The 18,277-nt window shown below is 35.0% G+C and overlaps 1 protein-coding gene across 2 annotated transcripts; it reads left to right on the forward strand.

Annotated features, from left to right (window-relative positions):
• Positions 1-7,691: 7,691 nt before the first annotated feature.
• Positions 7,692-18,002, forward strand: LOC130719800 (mechanosensitive ion channel protein 2, chloroplastic-like). Of its 2 annotated transcripts, XM_057570413.1 has the most exons (15): positions 7,692-8,036; positions 8,298-8,343; positions 8,474-8,553; positions 8,648-8,707; positions 9,268-9,425; positions 10,256-10,379; positions 10,476-10,579; positions 10,652-10,765; positions 13,694-13,754; positions 14,117-14,266; positions 14,463-14,573; positions 14,759-14,926; positions 15,033-15,146; positions 16,628-16,684; positions 16,885-18,002. In XM_057570413.1, the coding sequence occupies exons 3-15, from the start codon at positions 8,476-8,478 to the stop codon at positions 17,689-17,691; spliced, it is 2,106 nt and encodes a 701-aa protein (XP_057426396.1). In that variant the 5' UTR covers positions 7,692-8,036; positions 8,298-8,343; positions 8,474-8,475; the 3' UTR covers positions 17,692-18,002. The 2 variants fall into 2 exon arrangements, with proteins under 2 accessions (XP_057426396.1, XP_057426390.1); XM_057570407.1 differs by lacking the exon at positions 8,298-8,343.
• The last annotated feature ends 275 nt before the right edge of the window (positions 18,003-18,277 follow it).

Raw genomic sequence — 18,277 nt, forward strand, 5'->3', positions numbered from 1 at the left:
CCTTAGAAGGATATCCTCATTAGAAAATTGGTTGTTGGCTTTGTCATCTGTTTTATTCTTATCAGACTCTTTCTTACCCCTTTGTTCCCAATTTTCAGTTTTTGGATGCAGAGTTGATTTTTTGTGGTCAAATTGATTTTGTTTATGTGGAGTTTGTATTGTAGTTTTCCTCCTCATTTAGGGATATTAATGATTTATACAGGTGCTCTTATTGGTATTATTGACTCAATATTTCTGTTACGAATTCTGTTTAATATCTTCCTTGCTTCAATCTTCAAATATGATTTGAGTCTAATTTTTGAATTGTGTGAGGAGCTAAGCAGTAGTTGTTCTTTTTCATTTTGACCAAGTACGATGAAGCTCCTTAGATGCAGCTCTTCATAATTTCTGGGTAACCTGCACAAGAGCTAAGCGAAACGCATCTCTACAAGTGAGATCAATTTCTTCCTGCTTTCATTGGCATTATTGCAGCTTTGGTTGACAGTGCTATCCTTTTCAAGGCTTATATGTACATGGGCCATAGTCTTCAAGATGAGGTAGTCAATGGAAAAAATGATGGTAATGGCCTAATGGGTATGATTTTAGGCCACAACAGGTCTACGGTGTGTTTAGCCATTAGATGTTCAGTTTTTTGCTATTTTTTTAAGACATATGAAGGTAAATTTTTCGATTTATTAATTTTCCCTTTTATGTGAAAGTGTTTATTTTAATATGATTTTAATTTTTCAACTAATTAACCCTTATTGAAATTTTTTACCGTCACAGGAAATGTTCTTCAAAATGTAGTAGTTGTATATTTCCCACTCAACTTCATAAATATATTCTTCTATAGGTGTTTGGTTGGTGAAAAGATAACTTGAAGGGGAAGAAAATTGGAGCATGTTTTTAGCTGAATCTATGATTTTAAATAGAGGTGGATGATGGGTAGTTGCCCGAAGATTCTGATGCAGGAAATGATGTGAACATGTTCTGAAGTTATTGCCGAAGAATGAGGTCCCAAGCTTGGTTAGTAGGAACAAAAGAGTGATGTGTTAGATTTTGGAAACTTTTTTTTTTTGGAAGCAAAACAACTTTATTGATATTAAAAGGAAATCATGAGGGAAAATGGCTCATGAACCAGATACAGGAGAACAACACAGGGTATTCACACCAAGGGCAGAATTACCAAGGCCAAAAGAAGAGGAAAGAATAAAACAGACAACAACTAGATAGCAAAATAATAACAGAAACAGCAGGGGAAGACATAGCAGGGGAGTGTAAAGCAAAGTCAATCCTCAACCAGAAACAGCACACAAGCAAGGTCGATCAGCAGAACCTTATGCGAGGGACCTCAAGAAGACAGGCAACAAGCATTCGCAAGACCAGGGACCAAATCACTCAGGAGCTTCGTATGCAGGAGAAAATAACAGCAGTTTTGACAGCACACACCCAGAATTCAAGATAGATTTTCCCAAAGGGGAACAGATCTATCACACCCCGATTTTGCAAGTTCGTCAGCCTCCCCATTAGCTTCTCTGAAAATATGAAACACACCTATGCACCCCACTTCCTTTGATAACCAATCGATAGCATTCAGATCATTAAGGAGGCCTAGAGGTCTATTGACTTTGCAGTTTACCCAACCGACAGCGATTGAAGAATCACTTTCCACAAGAACCTGTGAGAAATCTAACTCTTTGGAAAAAGACAGCGCATAATGAATGGCCTTTACTTCAGTTTGATAGACCCACAGTACACCCAAAGACAAGGAACACCTCCCCAAAACAACACCCGCAGAATTTGGAAACTTTGGAGTTTGGACGTATGTTTGATTAATTACTTGCTTTTCAACACATTTGTAGATTGTAGTGCTATATTGTATTTTAAGCTCAATTTGATAGTTGATTTACTGCCCACATTTCTAAATTCTCTATACGTCCTTCTGATTTCATCATTGTTATTGTCACTATTATTATTTCTCTTTTTATATATTTATTTTATTCTGAACTGTTCCAAAAATTTAGAAAAAAGGTCAAACAGCGCTCAAGAACATTGGTATTTAAAATATTTCAAGTTCATGTGCATTGTTGAATGAAAAATCTTCCTATTAGAGAACTAAGTTGTGCAAAAAGTAACTATAACCACCTGAATCTTGGAAATTTATGTTTCAAAAGATGGCATGAGGGTAACACGATAGTTATATGGTTATACTTATTGATATGGAGTTGAAATATTTACCTTCAACAAAATTTTCTTGAGGTGTGTGTAACAGTATATATATAGTGGAGGTATCATTTGAGAAAGATATTCTTATATGAAAATGTGATAAATTATGATTGTTAGAAGCACTGTGTTTAATTGGTTGGGGATAAGCATTGAATGTTACTCGGTTCTATTTTGCAACAATCTTAGGCTTTGATCAAATATCTTAAAGGGGTATTATCATTGAATTTCAATTTACCTTGCAAGTCCCTATCATGATGTAGGATATACCTGGAGTTTATATCCCTATGTTCTATCACGGGTCCTCATTAAGCTTTGATATAAGGTCTTAATTTACAGAAAGACATTTCTGAAATGCTACTTCTTCAGCATTGAATCTCTTATAATTCAATTCTTTGAGAATACTTCCTTTTTTAACTCTTAACGTATCTTAGATGTATATTGCAGACTTACAGTTAATGAACCTTTAGCTATTTTAGGAAAATTAAAATTCATGAAACTGATTGATTGTTCATTATCTCCATTTAAAATTTTAAAAACGGAAAGTGTAATTAAAGAAGGTTGACAGAATTTTATATTGATTAACTAATAACAAATTTTCTAACAGTTAATGTCAAAATAAAATAAAAATTAAAACTTTTTTTCACAATTTTTTATGTTTTAAAAAATTATTAAATGATAAAATTGGGTACGAAAAAATATGATAATTTTCGTGTAGCTATGTAATAATGTAAAATTAGATGCTTATGGTATAATACTTTTCATTTTCCCCTCTATTGGTTTAGTAGAAAATGGAATGTATCTTTGTTCTGCCTTCCTTCAACATCTTGGGACACGTCACTAGGAGGTCATTAGCTCACCTAAATTAAATCTATAGAGCCTTTGTTCTTCAGAATATCCACATTGGAGTGTGGATACTATATTTAGGTATTGCACTTTGATTTTTGAAGTTCTCATCTTGGTTCTAGCATTCCACGCATAGAAAGTGTCTATCTGTAAATGCAAACTCTTACTGTTTCAATATGATCACACAGGAAAATCCGAATTTTGGAGGTTTACTGAGGTAATTTGCATTTAAGACTAAATTTTGAATTAAACAATTATTAATTAAAAATAAATTATTAATTAGACTTAATGTGCTTCCTTTGGGTACCTTTCTCTCTCCAACCAGCTTCCCACATCACTTAAGTAGTCCACGTAAGCTTCTAACGTTAAAAAATTGAGGAAAGTTGGACGGAAGACCGATTCTGCAACAATGGTCATAAGTGAGGGATTGAGGAATTTATCTAATAAATGGAATGTATCTAATAAATTCCTGGAGGAACCATCGTGAAACGTTAGGGACAAAAAAACTATTAAGCCTATTAATTACAATACTATTATAATTAAGATAATGAGTTATGAAATTTCATATGACATGATTTATTTGTTTGAATTTATAGAATATATTAATCATTATTAATATTAATCTTTACAAATCAACATCATTACATTGGGGTTAAAGAGCAAATACAAGTATGTAGAACACAAGATCTTTCACCCAAAATCTTAAAATGTATGAATCTTCTTACTTATAAACAACTCAAAATTATCATTTTTTTATATGAGACTTAGACTTACTCACACTTGATAATGTCTTTTATAATTATTTAAATAAACATAGTAAAATTAACACATTTTTTTTAAAATATTACACGAAAAACAAAAATGAATATCCCGTGCATTGCACGGGTAAAAAGTACTAGTACTACACATAAAAAAGGTGTTGTTTATAATTAATTTATTAGGAAAAATGTTAATTACTACCATGAAGTTTAGCCTCCGTGCAATTTCAACTCGATCCCACCGTTAAATTTTAATAGAATTTTATCACATCACATACACTGATAATTTTTCTTCCTAAATTACCCCCACTAAATTAAGCATTGTCACATAAAAAAAAATTCTTGATTTTTTTCCACCTCCGTATATCATAATCCCAAGTGGTCTTAGCCAAGTTTAGTGCTTTACTTTTTCTCCTTGAGCTTTCGTTTCTTGTTGCTTTCAGTGTTTATATCAACAAAAGCAAATAAACATTAATATACACTTTTAGTGTTAGATTCTATGTTTGGCATAAATTAAGTTCTTTTCAGATGGAGAAAATTCATTCTACAAAACTCATTGGTATAGAAAAAATATATATACGTAATATTCCTTCAAATATATCTTGTGCTACAATTCTTAGTAAATAGCTTACCAAAAAAAGCAATTCTTAGTAAATCTAGCAAAGAGTATTTCCATCTAAAAAAATGCAAAGAGCATTTCAACCACACCAGTTGAATCATATTTTAACCATGCTAGCTATAATTCTTAGGAAAGAGCAAGGATATTTTCTCAAGACAAAAAGTATTATAAATTTATTTGCATTCAATAATCATCAAAAAATTGTGTAGAATATAAATTTAAGTGATTTATCATAGAGAATTATCTAAAATGTCAAACCTTTAAATATACCTCTTGCAGTAGCAAAGTGAAGTGTGCTGGGTAGGTTTGACGGTGGAGTTGGAGTGTAGTTGAACTTGATTAATTTAGTGGGGATAATTTAGGGCGAAAATTTGTCATGAGCATGTAAATTCTATTAAATTTTATTATAAAATTTAACAAAAGGTTATCCTACGCTTTATATAAAGTTGAAGGACATAAATACACTTTTTTAAAGGTAAGGATTTAAGTCGCACGAAAGCCAAAATTTTAAGTAGTAATTCACATTTTCCTTTATTTATTTGTTAGAGATGCTACACTAAAACTTTCTATGAGTGGAGAAACCTTCTATCCACCCCCATATTGATAAGTATCTACAATTCCTACTTAAATTGAATCAAAGAAGCTAATTTCTCATTGATGAACTATTCAATCAAACAAAATTTTCACTTTTCTTCATTTCTTTAATCAATATTTAAATTTATACTATTAAATATGATAATATGTTATAACAATTTATCAATTCTAAATATTTTTTTCACTATCTTTACTATTTTTTTTCTTTGGTTACCGGTCTCCACGGGGAAAGAGGACTCATGTAACTAATCTTGCTCGAGATACGGTAGTAATGTTCCTGGCCACCAAGGTATTATTTTTTATCCGAGAGGGGATCGAACTCGGGCCAGAAGCCTAGGTGAAATCCCTTAAAAAAATGCACATTCACCACTTGTGTCACCCCTTGTAGTTACATTATTTAATACTAATGTTTTTCCGGATCACTTGCTAGTACTTTCTACTGTTCTTTCCCATTTTACATAAGTTTCCCCAAAATGCTGTGATTTATTTCACCGAGAACTAATCAATATTATTCACAAATCTAGCACAAGGAACACGTTTCTTATCACGTCCATTTCATGGACAGGGACCTGTTGACAATGTCCAGAATGGAGATGTGAATTCAATTAATCAACTTGACAACTACCATATGCTATCGATCTGTGCTGTATTATCCACCCAAGTATTAAACTTTTCCACCCTATTTATCTTCTTGTCGTGTACACATGTTTAATGTGAATCAAGAGATATCAACTAATCAATATCATTCTACAATATCTCTGTTTCTTTTTATCCAAATACTGTAATTTGGCATCCAAATAGTCTACTACAAATCACTCGAATGAGTGATTAGAGATAGAGAATGGTGAGGATGTAGTGACTCATTCTGATCTGGGGTAACTCCTTTGTTGCCTGGGTTCACCGTTCACCGAGGGTAGAATCTGCAAAAACCATCTAATGCTCATGTTATAACATAGGTAAAAAACAAGAAAGATGTTATGAAGTTGTGTATTTGGTATGCTTGCTCTTCGCTTGTATAGGATTCAACCTGGGGTAAGAGGTATTAGCCGGCGGGAAATACAAGAGGCCGTTGGATTGTTTGACGCTTGGAACTTAGCGTCGTTGGTCGAACAATGCGCAGAGTCATGGGGTATGAGGTATTAGTCGGCAAGAAATCCAAGAGGCCATTGAATTGTCTGACACTTGGTACTTAGCATCGTTGATCGAACGATACACAAGGGCTTTCCGTGTGATGTCTTGTACGAGCATTGTGTCTTCTTCTTGGGTAGAAAGTTGGTGACTTTGAGAGAAAGAAGCGTCTAAATGCCGAAAGTGTTAAGTAATGGATATGGGTATTAGTCGGTCGTGAGATGGGCCGCTGCGGTGCTTGGATTTGGCCGGCCACGACGTGTGGTCGACATGGTGATGGTTGGAAGTTATCCACGCATCCCAAACTAGTATGCTTAGTCAACCATGGGCAGTCGTTCATGGACATGGTTAGAAGTCATCAATGTATCCTGGGGTAAGTACGTTTAGTCGAAATATGGTCGGCAAATTACAATTGATTACTGATGATAATAAGTAAAAATCTTCAGTAATGCTTATTTAACGACGGTAAAAAGTCGGCAAATTACAAGAAAATACTGATTACCAACGACCAAAGTTGTTGATAATTAGTAAAAATTGTCAGTAATGCTTATTTTATAACGGTAAAAAATCGTAGGAATTGATCTCGTTAGTTATTGACAGCCTAGGTCGTTGGTACATACCCACAGTTATTTTCGTTGCTAACTTACACGCAACTATATTCGTCCGTAACTACCTAGTTTGGTATGCACAAAGAACTCATTTTGTTGTGGATAAAAATGTTACTTTCATGAAAGTTTCAACCATAAATATGACATTCTTATCCACAGAAAAATGAGCATTTTGCGGCTATTAAAACTCATAATTCATCATTTATATGAACGTGAGGAAAAGAAGAAGGAAGTTTGAGTATTAAGGTTCTGCGCTTATATATAGGTTACCGATGCTTCTTCTTTTTCAAGATACTTATAGATTACTGAACCGTCGGTAGCCCACGACAAATTTTTCAGAAGTTTGCCAAGTTATCAGCCATCGAAAGTTTCAACCGTTGGTAATTGATGCCGATACATTTTTTAAGCCCACCAAGTCACACACAACGCAGGCGATTAATAATTACGCGACTTTTTAGTATATCAATGACCTCGATAACTAACCTTATAAAAAAAGTTATTTGTCGTCATGTCATATGACTATTAGTAACAATTTTCTAAGAAAATACATTAGCAATAGTCTACAATATTTTGCAACAATTTTTCAAGTCGTTGATAATTCTATGTTTTCTTATAGTGACAATCATCCTTGAGTAGTGACACATAATGCCGATCACTGAAACAAGAGTCTCTTAGCTCTTACCTTCAAAGAGGTACGTTTTTTTTTTTGGTCACTCTTCAAAGAGGTACGTTGAACGGTTGAAGTTCGCCTTTTAGCCCTAAGCCCATACCATTCAGAACAAGTTGCATTGGCTTCTAAAAGTAATTTTTAAAATTTTTGAATTGAAATATCAACTTTGGATAAAGAAAAAAAAAAGAAGAATATTTTATTTTTGGGACGGACAAACGCATACGTGTAAAAGTGTATTACTATTAGGATTTAGCCACCACCTTCCATGCGCCACATAAATCCTATAATTTCCCGGGTTACGAGCATAGATTAATCCGAAACACTGCGTTTTGATTGGACCACGTTCCAGAAACCTCTCAATCTGCAGAACTTGGAACAAAGAAGCAAGCAAGCACAACCGAGTTTGCCTTTTCTACCACTGTCCCCTTCACAACAACCACCATCGGAATTCGGAATTCAATTATCCTTTCTCTCTTGCTCCGAGGATAATGTAAGATAATGCTAGATTGTTAACTTTCGATTATTTTCGGGAACAAACAACAACAACACCTGCGTTTGAAAATTGATTTATCTTCCAGTAACCTCGGCGTAGTTTCCATCACACGATTCAGGTGATCTCAAATTTCAGTTAATAGTGTGTTCTATATGTATTTTTTTGTTGTCTGTTTTTTGAAGAGCTCGAAAATTTGACAAGTTAGTCTGCACAAACTTTTAGGGTTTTGTTTCTTGCTTTTTTTGGTTGATTTCGCTTAATTTAAATGAATTTCCCTGAATTTAGTTCAGTTTCTGATAAATTGTTAATTAATTGAAGTTTGCAGTATTATTTTAGTAATTAATTATTAACTATTAACATTTTCCTGGATACTTTTCAGGGAAATTAAAATTGCAGTGACTTATTGGGGTTTCTTCTCTGCTAAAGTTGTTTTTTTTGTAGCAGGAATTATTTTCTGTTAAATTTTAAATCTTTTCCTTTTTTTGCTAATCCATTGAAGAAATTGAGGAATTGGGTTGAAGGAGTTAACTGATATTACTTATACTTCAATCTCAGAAATGGTCTACCCGGGTTCAATGCAATTGTCGCGTGACGTTAGGCTCAAGAGCCATGGCAGATTTCGCAGTCTCCATCATGTACGTGATTATTTGAATTTGAATTTAGGGAATTCTTTAGAGTTTTGCTCTTTTAAGTTCAGTATGCTGAGTTTCATTTAATTTTATTTGACAGAATCCGATGGGGGTTGCTAGATTACATTTGGTCACCATCAATCTTTTACCAAGTAGTTTGGTATGGCTTTTGTTTTTGATAAGTTTGATCAATCTATCTGTTCTTTTTCTACTTATGTGTTTTGGGGAGATAGGGGAGCCAAAGAGCGGTGGGAACTGTGATCATTGGCCTAAGGCGTTGAGTATATAGATAGGTTCCCTTATATTACCTTTATCCAATCAAGAAACCATAGAAGTAAATGTGACACCACACGTTCACCCAAAGCCTTAAGACACCGAGTATGCTGCATTTATTCTCATATATTAGTCTATGTGGCCCATCACTAACTAATGCAAGACTTCAAATTCGCACTTGAATTCCCAACAATATTTTCCTTAGTGAGCTGAACCAAAGTAAAGTGTGACTCAAAAATACATTGGGCTTATAGTAACCCACAACCAGTCCAGTTAGCTTTGAGAATGGTCGTTAATTGGCCCGAAATCCCGAATAGGGTCTTGAGAACCCTTAGTCCCTTACTCTTTGCATACTATTGTTATTTTGCTTTTGTATGTGCTAATGTTGATTGTGTTTATTTAATCTGAAATCTGATTCAATGGCAAACTTTCTTTTGGAATTAACAGAAGCATGATTCTTTGGATCTACGTCTTCTGAATAGAGTTCATGCCCCACTAAAGCATGTGCCATCCAGATCTAATATTTTTGTATGTCGGTCTGTCATTATACCGAGTGGAGGGAGTGGGATTCCACTGATGAAATCTGCTAGTGTTTTTTTATCAAGGTTGGTCTTTTTCTTCATCTGATGAATTGAGAACAAATCCCACAACTTGGTGGATATGTAAGCGTGTGTGTATGTGTGAGCCTGTAGTACACAGGTTTTGTATTCTTGAACTGTTTTACGTTTGCCATGAAATTTGTGTTTGATAGGATGTGCATATTTGACTTTTATGCAACAAAATGTGAGTTTGCAGTTTTTTCTCATAATGTTACACGTATATAGAGTCATGCTTATGCCATTAATATTTACTGTATGTCTTCTGAATTTCATGTTAATGGTTTTATTCTAATCAGCTTTTAGTTATGATTCAAAGTACTTAATTATGTATCATGATGAGGTAATCCAGTAAAGGTTTTCTGTAATATCTTTCTCAAACTCAATTAGTCTCATCTTAAACCGCCTGCTTTTAGTCATCCAGTGGCAAACTAAACTTGCATGGTTATTTTCCTCGCCTATCCTCCTCCCTCCCCTGGTTTGGTTTTTGGTATCTATTTATTATAACTTGTTGACATATATTTTGGAGCAGCTTCAATCTTTGCATGATTTGTTCTCTTTTCTTTTTGAGGAGGGAATATAAATTAGCACTGAGTGGGGCCACATAGACTTGCATTAATTACTATGTGAACTTGTAAGGTAATTTAAAAGATGATATCAGTAGAATGATATATTTATTTTGTATCTGTGTTATTTCTGAAGGTCTGGTATCAATTGGTGCCAAATATTTGTTGTTCTTGTTGCATCTCTTTCTTTCTTTTGTCTCTCTTTTAAAACCAATTATTCAATATTCAATGCATAGTCTATGCAGAAACGCTTATTTTTAGATGTTTATGCAGGTCATATGATGCTTTACTAGGAAGCCCTATTTTGCTCCGCTTGATCCCAGCCCTTGGTATTATTGCCTTTGCTGTTTGTGGTCTTGAGCCACTCCTACGTCTCAGCAGGATTCTATTTCTTCAAGTAGTTATCTTATCAACCATTTTTATTTGAATTTTTCCCAAATTTCACTGAATACTCTATAGGTAGTACATTTTCTGATTTGTGAAAAAATTTCAGAGAACTGACACTGACAGTAGTTGGAACAAAAGTAGTTCGCGATATATAATGACATCTTACTTTCAGCCAATACTGTTGTGGACAGGGGCAATGCTCATATGCAGGTTTGTTTCTGGATCAACTCCTATGTCCCTCCTGAAGCCGATTGGATTTAATCATGCCATTATTTCTTTCAGGGCATTAGATCTATTGGTCTTACCATCTGAGACTAGCCAGGCCGTGAAGCAACGACTGCTGAATTTTGTGAGATCGTTGTCAACTGTGATTTCATTTGCTTACTGTCTATCAAGGTATTTTTTGTTTTTGTTTTGGAAGAAGCACGACCAACAAAATTTGGAAATGCTTTTTTATAAATGGGTTATGTATTTATTTCATTTATTTTTATCTTCAAGTTAAACTATGATCACTGTTGAATATCTGTTAAGATTTAGTTTATTATTAGTCTTATCTCATAGAGATATAGTTAAGATTTGTTTATCTATTTTACATTAGTATCTATTTAAATAGAGATGATATCTATTTAATTAGAGATAGGTTTAGATAGATTTAGTTTCTTTTTATCTATTTGTTAGTCTATATATATTGTAGTTTTCAGTCACGTATTATCAATGAAATATAGATATATTTTATCAAATTCAAGTTGGTATCAGAGCAAGTTTCGATCCTACCGCTGTGAGGGGGCTCCTCCCCCGTGAGCCCCCTCATGGCTACTTTCCAAATCTCTTTGGATATATTTTTCGTACTCTGCTTCCGCGCTTGTTAACTCTAGCCGTTTTCTTACGGCCTCGTTCTTTCTAAAATACACTCCCCTTTGTCTTGAAACCGTAGTTGCTTTCGTGATGTCTCTCTCCGCTATTTGGTTTTTGGGTCCTATGTTTTGGGCCTACTTTGACATCTCCTCATTGTGCACTGTTCACGCTGGTTAGTCAACCCCTCTTTGATTTCTGGTTGTTTTTTCTATCTTCTCCATGGCTGATGCGTTTTGAAGATCACCTGCTAAAGAGGAATTCGGTGTCCTTTGCTCTTTTTTGGATCGCCTCCTGCCACCACTGACCGTCGCTGCCGCCAATGACGACTCATCTGGTTTTGCTTTCAGATCTGGAAGCGTTTTTCTTGAAATTGTGGCTATGCAACCATATGCCACATTACGACTGTTATTGGATTTGGCAAGTGTGGTATTTTGAGTTTGGAATTTTCAATTCCATTGGAAGCTGGCTAATGGGAATTGCATCATGGGCTGCTACCTTCACGAAAAAAAAAAAAAGTTTCACAAATATAAGGATTTCAAGATTCAGAAGAATCAGAACATTGTTGGCTCATGTGATGTCAAGTTCCCAATACGGCTGGAGGGTCTAGCATATTCCCATGGTTTTGGTTGGCATAGTTGTGGTTTTAGAGTTGGAAAAGATTTTTGGATTGTTTTTGGGAATTTCTCTCTCCGGCAGCAGCGGCTTCTCAAGTTAATTATATTTGTTACAAGCTATGCATATGACATATATGCTCTAGCTTGAGGGGAGGATCTGGATATTGTTAAATCTTAATTATATTTGTTACAAGCTATGCATATGACATGTATGCTATAGCTTGAGGGGAAGTGTTGGATATTGCTAAATATCCTAATAGAGACCACAGTCAACCACCGCCGACAATCGTTATCCTTGTTGCTGGTTTGGTGGAGGTTGTATCCAAGAATGATGCTTCTATGGTGATTGTTTAATAGCAGCGTGTTTTGGAGTATCCAACAATCGTTCCTTTGCTTTCCTATTTCTCCATAATCCAGTTTGTGCTAATGTTTTTGGGAGAGGCAGAAGCATCAGGTTGAATCTAATTGTATTGCTCCGCTGCATTGTTCTCGCTGGTCCTATTTGTGTTTCGGCCAGATTTGAATTTTAAGGTCTTCTATTTGACGTGTGTTGTGGCGCCACCGTTAATGGTCGTCCAGTCTTCCTCTTCCAGTTTGGTTCATGGGTCTGGTGTGTTTTTCTCATCTGCGAGCGATGTTTCTTGCTGTTTGAGATCTTAGTTTGTGTCTCATGGTTCGAGATGCTCTTATTATATTGATCTTGGCTGACTTTATGCAATTTGGTTTTGAAGGTGACAATGTCACCTTCGTTTGTTTAGTCTCGATTGTTTGGTTTTCTGGTTTTAGGGCTTCAGCTGCGAGTTGCGCTGGCCCACTCTCTAGTTGAGAGTTATTGGTTTTGGTTTTAGGGCTTCAGCTGCGAGTTGCGCTGGCCCACTCTCTAATGTTTGAGAGTTGTCTGTGTCAAAGTTGACACCATTGTTTGTCTTAGAAGCCATCAATCGATTGACCTCAAGTGTGTTTTATTTCTGTGTGGTTGTTGTTGGTGAGTTGTTGTTTCAGCCTTGTTTTGTTTTCGGGCATATTGTTGCTGGTTTTTCGCCCTTGTTTGCTGGCTCAGCTACCCTACGACACTCCAGAAGAATTGGTTTTTGTCTTGCATCAGTTTCAGCCAGATCAAGTATGAGAAGTTGTCTTTTGCCTGCCCATGAATTTACTAGAAGTTTGAAAGGTTATTCAATTCAGAGATTCGCCAAGACCGTCATTATTAAGGATATCTATTAAGATAATTTTCTTCTTGGGTTAGATTTGTTACAAGCTTAAAGCTAAGTAAGCTTTAGCTTGAGGGGGAGTGTTGAATATCTGTTAAGATTTAGTTTATTATTAGTCTTATCTCATAGAGATATAGTTAAGATTTGTTTATCTATTTTACATTAGTATCTATTTAAATAGAGATGATATCTATTTAATTAGAGATAGGTTTAGATAGATTTAGTTTCTTTTTATCTATTTGTTAGTCTATATATATTGTAGTTTTCAGTCGCGTATTATCAATGAAATATAGATATATTTTATCAAAACACGCTGCTATTAAACAATCACCATAGAAGCATCATTCTTGGATACAACCTCCACCAAACCAGCAACAAGGATAACGATTGTCGGCGGTGGTTGACTGTGGTCTCTATTAGGATATTTAGCAATATCCAACAATCACGGTTCCAATTTTGTACTCAGTTTTCATTGCTCTTTCGTGATAATTTGTTATAATTTTCTGCTTGAACCAGTCATAAAAAGATGCTTTATTTTTATATTTTCCTTTTTATGGTCGCCGTGTTCCATTATTAGGTGTATTGGGTCCGTAGTGTGTTTAAACTATAATATAATGTTATGTGGTTTTATTTCTTGTTTTCAGCTTAATTCAACAAGCAAATAAATTCTTTCTGGAGACAAATGACTCCAGTGATGCAAGAAATGTATGTTTCTGCTATACTCTTACTGCTCTTGTCCGTTCTTGTCATTTTTCAGTTGCTGCCCCATAGCATTTTGCTGCAGTAATTTTGGGTGGAACCAGTTATTTTTGTTGTCTGAGCATTTGTATGAAACCTTATATTTTTTTGTCTGTTTTTTAATATCCTTAAAAATTATGATTAGGAACAAACTCAAACTCTAGAAATTAAAATTTGATTGTTTATATATTATTTGCACTTGTTTTTCTAGTATATAGATTCAGAGTTTATATCAAATGTTCATTTCTTGTTTGCATCTTTCTATGAGGTATCCCAAAATTGTTAAGTTATTCATCAGCATTCACCTTAAAAAAAAAATTAACTGACAGATGGGCCTGGATTTTGCGGGGAAGGCAGTATATAGTGCTGTATGGGTTGCTGCTGTGTCATTGTTCATGGAGTTGCTAGGTTTCTCCACACAAAAGTGGTTAACTGCTGGTGGTTTGGGCACAGTATTGCTAACTCTTGCAGGTCGCGAGGTACATCATTCTTTCTTTTGTACTGTCGAATGTTGAGTAGTCTAGTTTGTTTTGAAGTCCTCTTGTTCTTTGCATTTTATGGATCATCCTCATATACAGCCGGTTTCCACTGTCAAATAGATACTTCTTATCTGCAAAAAAAAGGTGAATGCTCTTCTTTGCTGCCTTTCTAAGTTCATATTTGTGACTAATCCAGATATTCACGAACTTCCTTTCAAGTATAATGATTCATGCGACCCGGCCATTTATTTTAAACGAGTGGATTCAAACAAAGATTGAAGGATATGAGGTTTCTGGTACCGTTGAGGTTTGTATCTACCTTACCTAAAGGATCTTTTACAATTATAAGAAGTATACTGCTGGTCCAGTAAATATATATGTTTTTTAATAAGTGGTCTCCACAATGGAAAATAGAGGAACTATTAACAATGATGGATTTTCTTACTTGTGTAGCTTCAATTATGTTATATTCAAATTTCAGTGTTTCTCTAGCATGTAGGCTGGTGGTCACCAACCATTGTGAGAGGTGATGATCGTGAGGCAGTTCATATTCCTAATCACAAGTTCACTGTAAATGTTGTTAGAAATCTTAGTCAGAAAACTCATTGGCGTATCAAGAGTTACATTGCTATCAGTCACTTGGATGTTAACAAAATTAATGTGAGCATTTTTGGTTTGCATGCTTAAAATCTTATTCAAGTACCTTTTGAGCCTCATTTTTTCATGTGAAAGCCGGTGTTATCTCTGTTCCATTTTCTTCATGCAGATTATTGTAGCTGATATGCGCAAGGTTTTGGCTAAAAATCCTCAAGTAGAGCAGCAAAGATTGCACAGAAGGGTCTTTTTGGAGAATGTAAATCCTGAAAATCAGTCTCTAATGGTAAATGTCTACTCTGTCTCTATTAATTTGTTTATATGTTTTATATATATGGCAAAATTCACCAGCTTTTCGTTTGCAGATATTGAAAGTTTTCTGTAGTGTTTTGAGAATCATGGCTGTTAATTATTATTAGTATTTTAGGGGTGTTAAGAGTCACTCTTACCCTTTTGTTTTCTCATAAATTACCTAGTTTTCCTTGCTAGTATTTTTTTTTCTTATCTGAAAAGTTGGCTTGGATATTCTCAAATCAATTTTCCATGGATTGAAAAGATTTCCATGTATTGAAGTCACACTTGAAGAGAGCTGCTCAGCTGACTGCTTAGGGATTTGGTCATCATGTCAAGAGTAAATTTAAATAGAAATGGTCAAGATAGAATTTTAGGTTCCAACGGTGGTAAACTTGCAATTGTAGGGTGAAAAACAAAAGAAGCTTGGAGAAAGAATTTGTAGGGAGGATTTTAGCAGGCAAAGGAAGTGTTAACATTATATGGAACAAGATGCTTAATTGGGCGTAAGTGACACAAGGTGAATCAAGAAGAGTAAAATTCTTCGTATGACAGGGGAATGCAACATAAGTACAGTTCTCTGTAAAAATAATAAAAGTTGGATTTTACCAATTTTATGCATCAAAGCTTGGAAAAGAAGTATCTACAAACTTGGTAAGAGACAAAAGACTTGAACCAAGTGAAATGTATTACAGATGATATGAAGTCTTAATCACGGAACAAGATATCAATGAAAGGTGGAAGTGGAAGAGTTACCTTCACAAGATTTTACTGCACTTTGATAGGTGTCAAGTAACCACTTAATCCCAAAAGCTTAAGCTGTTGGGTAAGAGCCATTTTAATGGTTTTATATTATATTCTAACAATAGGCTAAAACATTTGGAGAGGAGGATCAAAATATACCTTCAATCATAGAATTTGTGGTAAAAGAAACATTGAAGAGGATGGGATGGCAAAGAAATTGGATAGGACTTGCAATGTTGTAAAGAATTGAATGTTGACGGTAAATAGTCTTCAAGAAAATAAGCTTAATGCTATAGAGGTGAGAATGTTACAATGAACGAATAGCCCCACGTGAGAAGAAAGAATTAGGAATGAACGTTGTAGACAAAAAGCTAGGGTAGCACCTTTTATGGAAACGATGGAAGTGTCACTAGCATATTACTTTAGGTGATTTAGGCATGTCTAGTGAAGATTGGTAAAAATCCAATAAGGAGAGTAGATTAGATGGATATATTCAATTAGTTAGAGGTATAGGGAAACCTAGAAAATGTAGCCAAATCATTAAGGAAAACTTAGATTAAAATGATGACTTGTCTAATTATCTTTATAATGATTTACGATAAGATATTATAGTAGTATTTCATCCGTGTATGTAGCCAACTTCATATAGGAGGAAAAGGCTTTTACTGTTGTTATTGTTTCACTTGTCTTTCTTAGTTTACCATTTCTAACTAATGTTCCTTCCTATTGCAGATATTAATATCTTGCTTTGTAAAAACTTCACATTTTGAAGAGTACCTCTGTGTTAAGGTAAAATAAGACATAGTTATTGCAGTTTCTTACGGCGTAAGTAACAATATTTGTATGTCGACAAGTTTTTAATTACTTAGAATCATTGATTCATTGCTATGGTGTGTTTCTGCATTTAAGATCATCATTCTTTAGTTTATATTGAGTCGACTCTGTTTTTGTCATAAAAGACTCACTTAAGGTGACTTGTAAAAAAACAGGAGGCAATCCTTCTGGATCTTCTCAGAGTTGTCAGTCATCATCGAGCCCGGTTAGCCACTCCCATCCGCACAGTTCAGAAAATATACAGAGAGGCTGAGTCGGAAAATATACCCTTTGGGGACACCATTTTCAGTCGATCCAGAGCAGCGGTGAATCGACCATTCCTACTGATAGAACCACAATACAAGGTTAACGGCGAAGATAAAGTTAAACCTTCAACTCGTTCAACCAGTGGAAATGAGGAAAAAGATGCCAAGCTTGATGAAATTGTGGTATCTGATTCCAATGGAGATGATAATTTAGCAGCGACATCAACCTCCCCACCTGGCGTAAACTCCAAAGATAAATCCAAGTCAATTTCTGGGGTCCCAAACCAGAACATGGGTTCTGATAGCTCAGTTGAGAAGACCTCCAAAACCATGCAACCGAAAAAGGAAAGTGCAGGAGATGTAAGAAAGGGAAGTGCAGTACCTGCATCTAAAAACCTTTCACAAAGTGCTGTGCCTGAAATTTCTCCTGTTACATCCCATGAGTCTGGTACTGCTTCGCAGTCAAAGCAAGATGGAGAGAAATCTTCTGTAACTTCATCACCTGTTAGGTCTCCTTTGGAGGAGAACATTCTTCTTGAGGTTGCTCTTGAAGGCTCAAAGCGAACTCTTCCAATTGAGGAAGAAATGACTTCATCTCCTACACCTGCAGAGTCACAAGAATTTGCTGTCCAAAGGAATGGGAGTGGACCTCCTTCTAACAAGGATAAGAAGGATGGTCCTATATCTTCATTTCCAACTACTAAGCAGAATGAGTAGATTAGCAGCTAAATAATAAGCAGAGTAGAAGCCGATATTTTAGTATATGCCATTGAAGTTGTGCAAAAAATGAATCCAGCTGTCTTTTTTAAGTTGGAATTATGCATTGTATTTATTATCCCTAGCAGATTGCCCATGTATGTATATAATTATCAGTTCACGATTTGCATCAGTGTTTCATTTGAATGCATCTTGTTTGTAGATTTGGTTTGTTCCCCACACTGGGAATGGGCCACATGAATTATTTTTAATTTATAAGAGAAGAAAAAATGCAATATTCTATGCTCGATCAGAGTATCCTTGGCATCTCATTTAGTTTATTTAGCAAAACCATTTTGGAGGAGAAATTTTCAATAAAAGAAAAGCTGACAACAGTCCATTATAGATTATAAGTTTATAACACCATATTTTATCCTCTAACTTGTCTTCCGCGTTTTTATCAAGCCTAACTTTAGTTGCAATGATTTTATATAATATTGAAAACATCAAAACTATAACTTTTGGTCCTCATTTCACATTCACTGATGTCCAATTTTGACCCCTCTAATCTCAGGGGCGGCAAAATAATTATAGCTTTCCCTCAGTT

The sequence above is a fragment of the Lotus japonicus genome, chromosome 1 (genome assembly GCF_012489685.1).
Source record: "Lotus japonicus ecotype B-129 chromosome 1, LjGifu_v1.2".
NCBI classification, from domain to species: domain Eukaryota; kingdom Viridiplantae; phylum Streptophyta; class Magnoliopsida; order Fabales; family Fabaceae; genus Lotus; species Lotus japonicus.

What these genes read in the sequence shown, in the direction of transcription:
- LOC130719800 (XM_057570413.1), top strand. Translation starts at nt 8,476, where the DNA reads ATGGTCTACCCGGGTTCAATGCAATTGTCGCGTGACGTTAGGCTCAAG. An exon ending in GCTAGTGTTTTTTTATCAAG is followed by an intron (nt 9,426 to 10,255) that starts GTTGGTCTTTTT and finishes ATGTTTATGCAG; the next exon opens with GTCATATGATGCTTTACTAG. An exon ending in TTTGCTTACTGTCTATCAAG is followed by an intron (nt 10,766 to 13,693) that starts GTATTTTTTGTT and finishes TCTTGTTTTCAG; the next exon opens with CTTAATTCAACAAGCAAATA.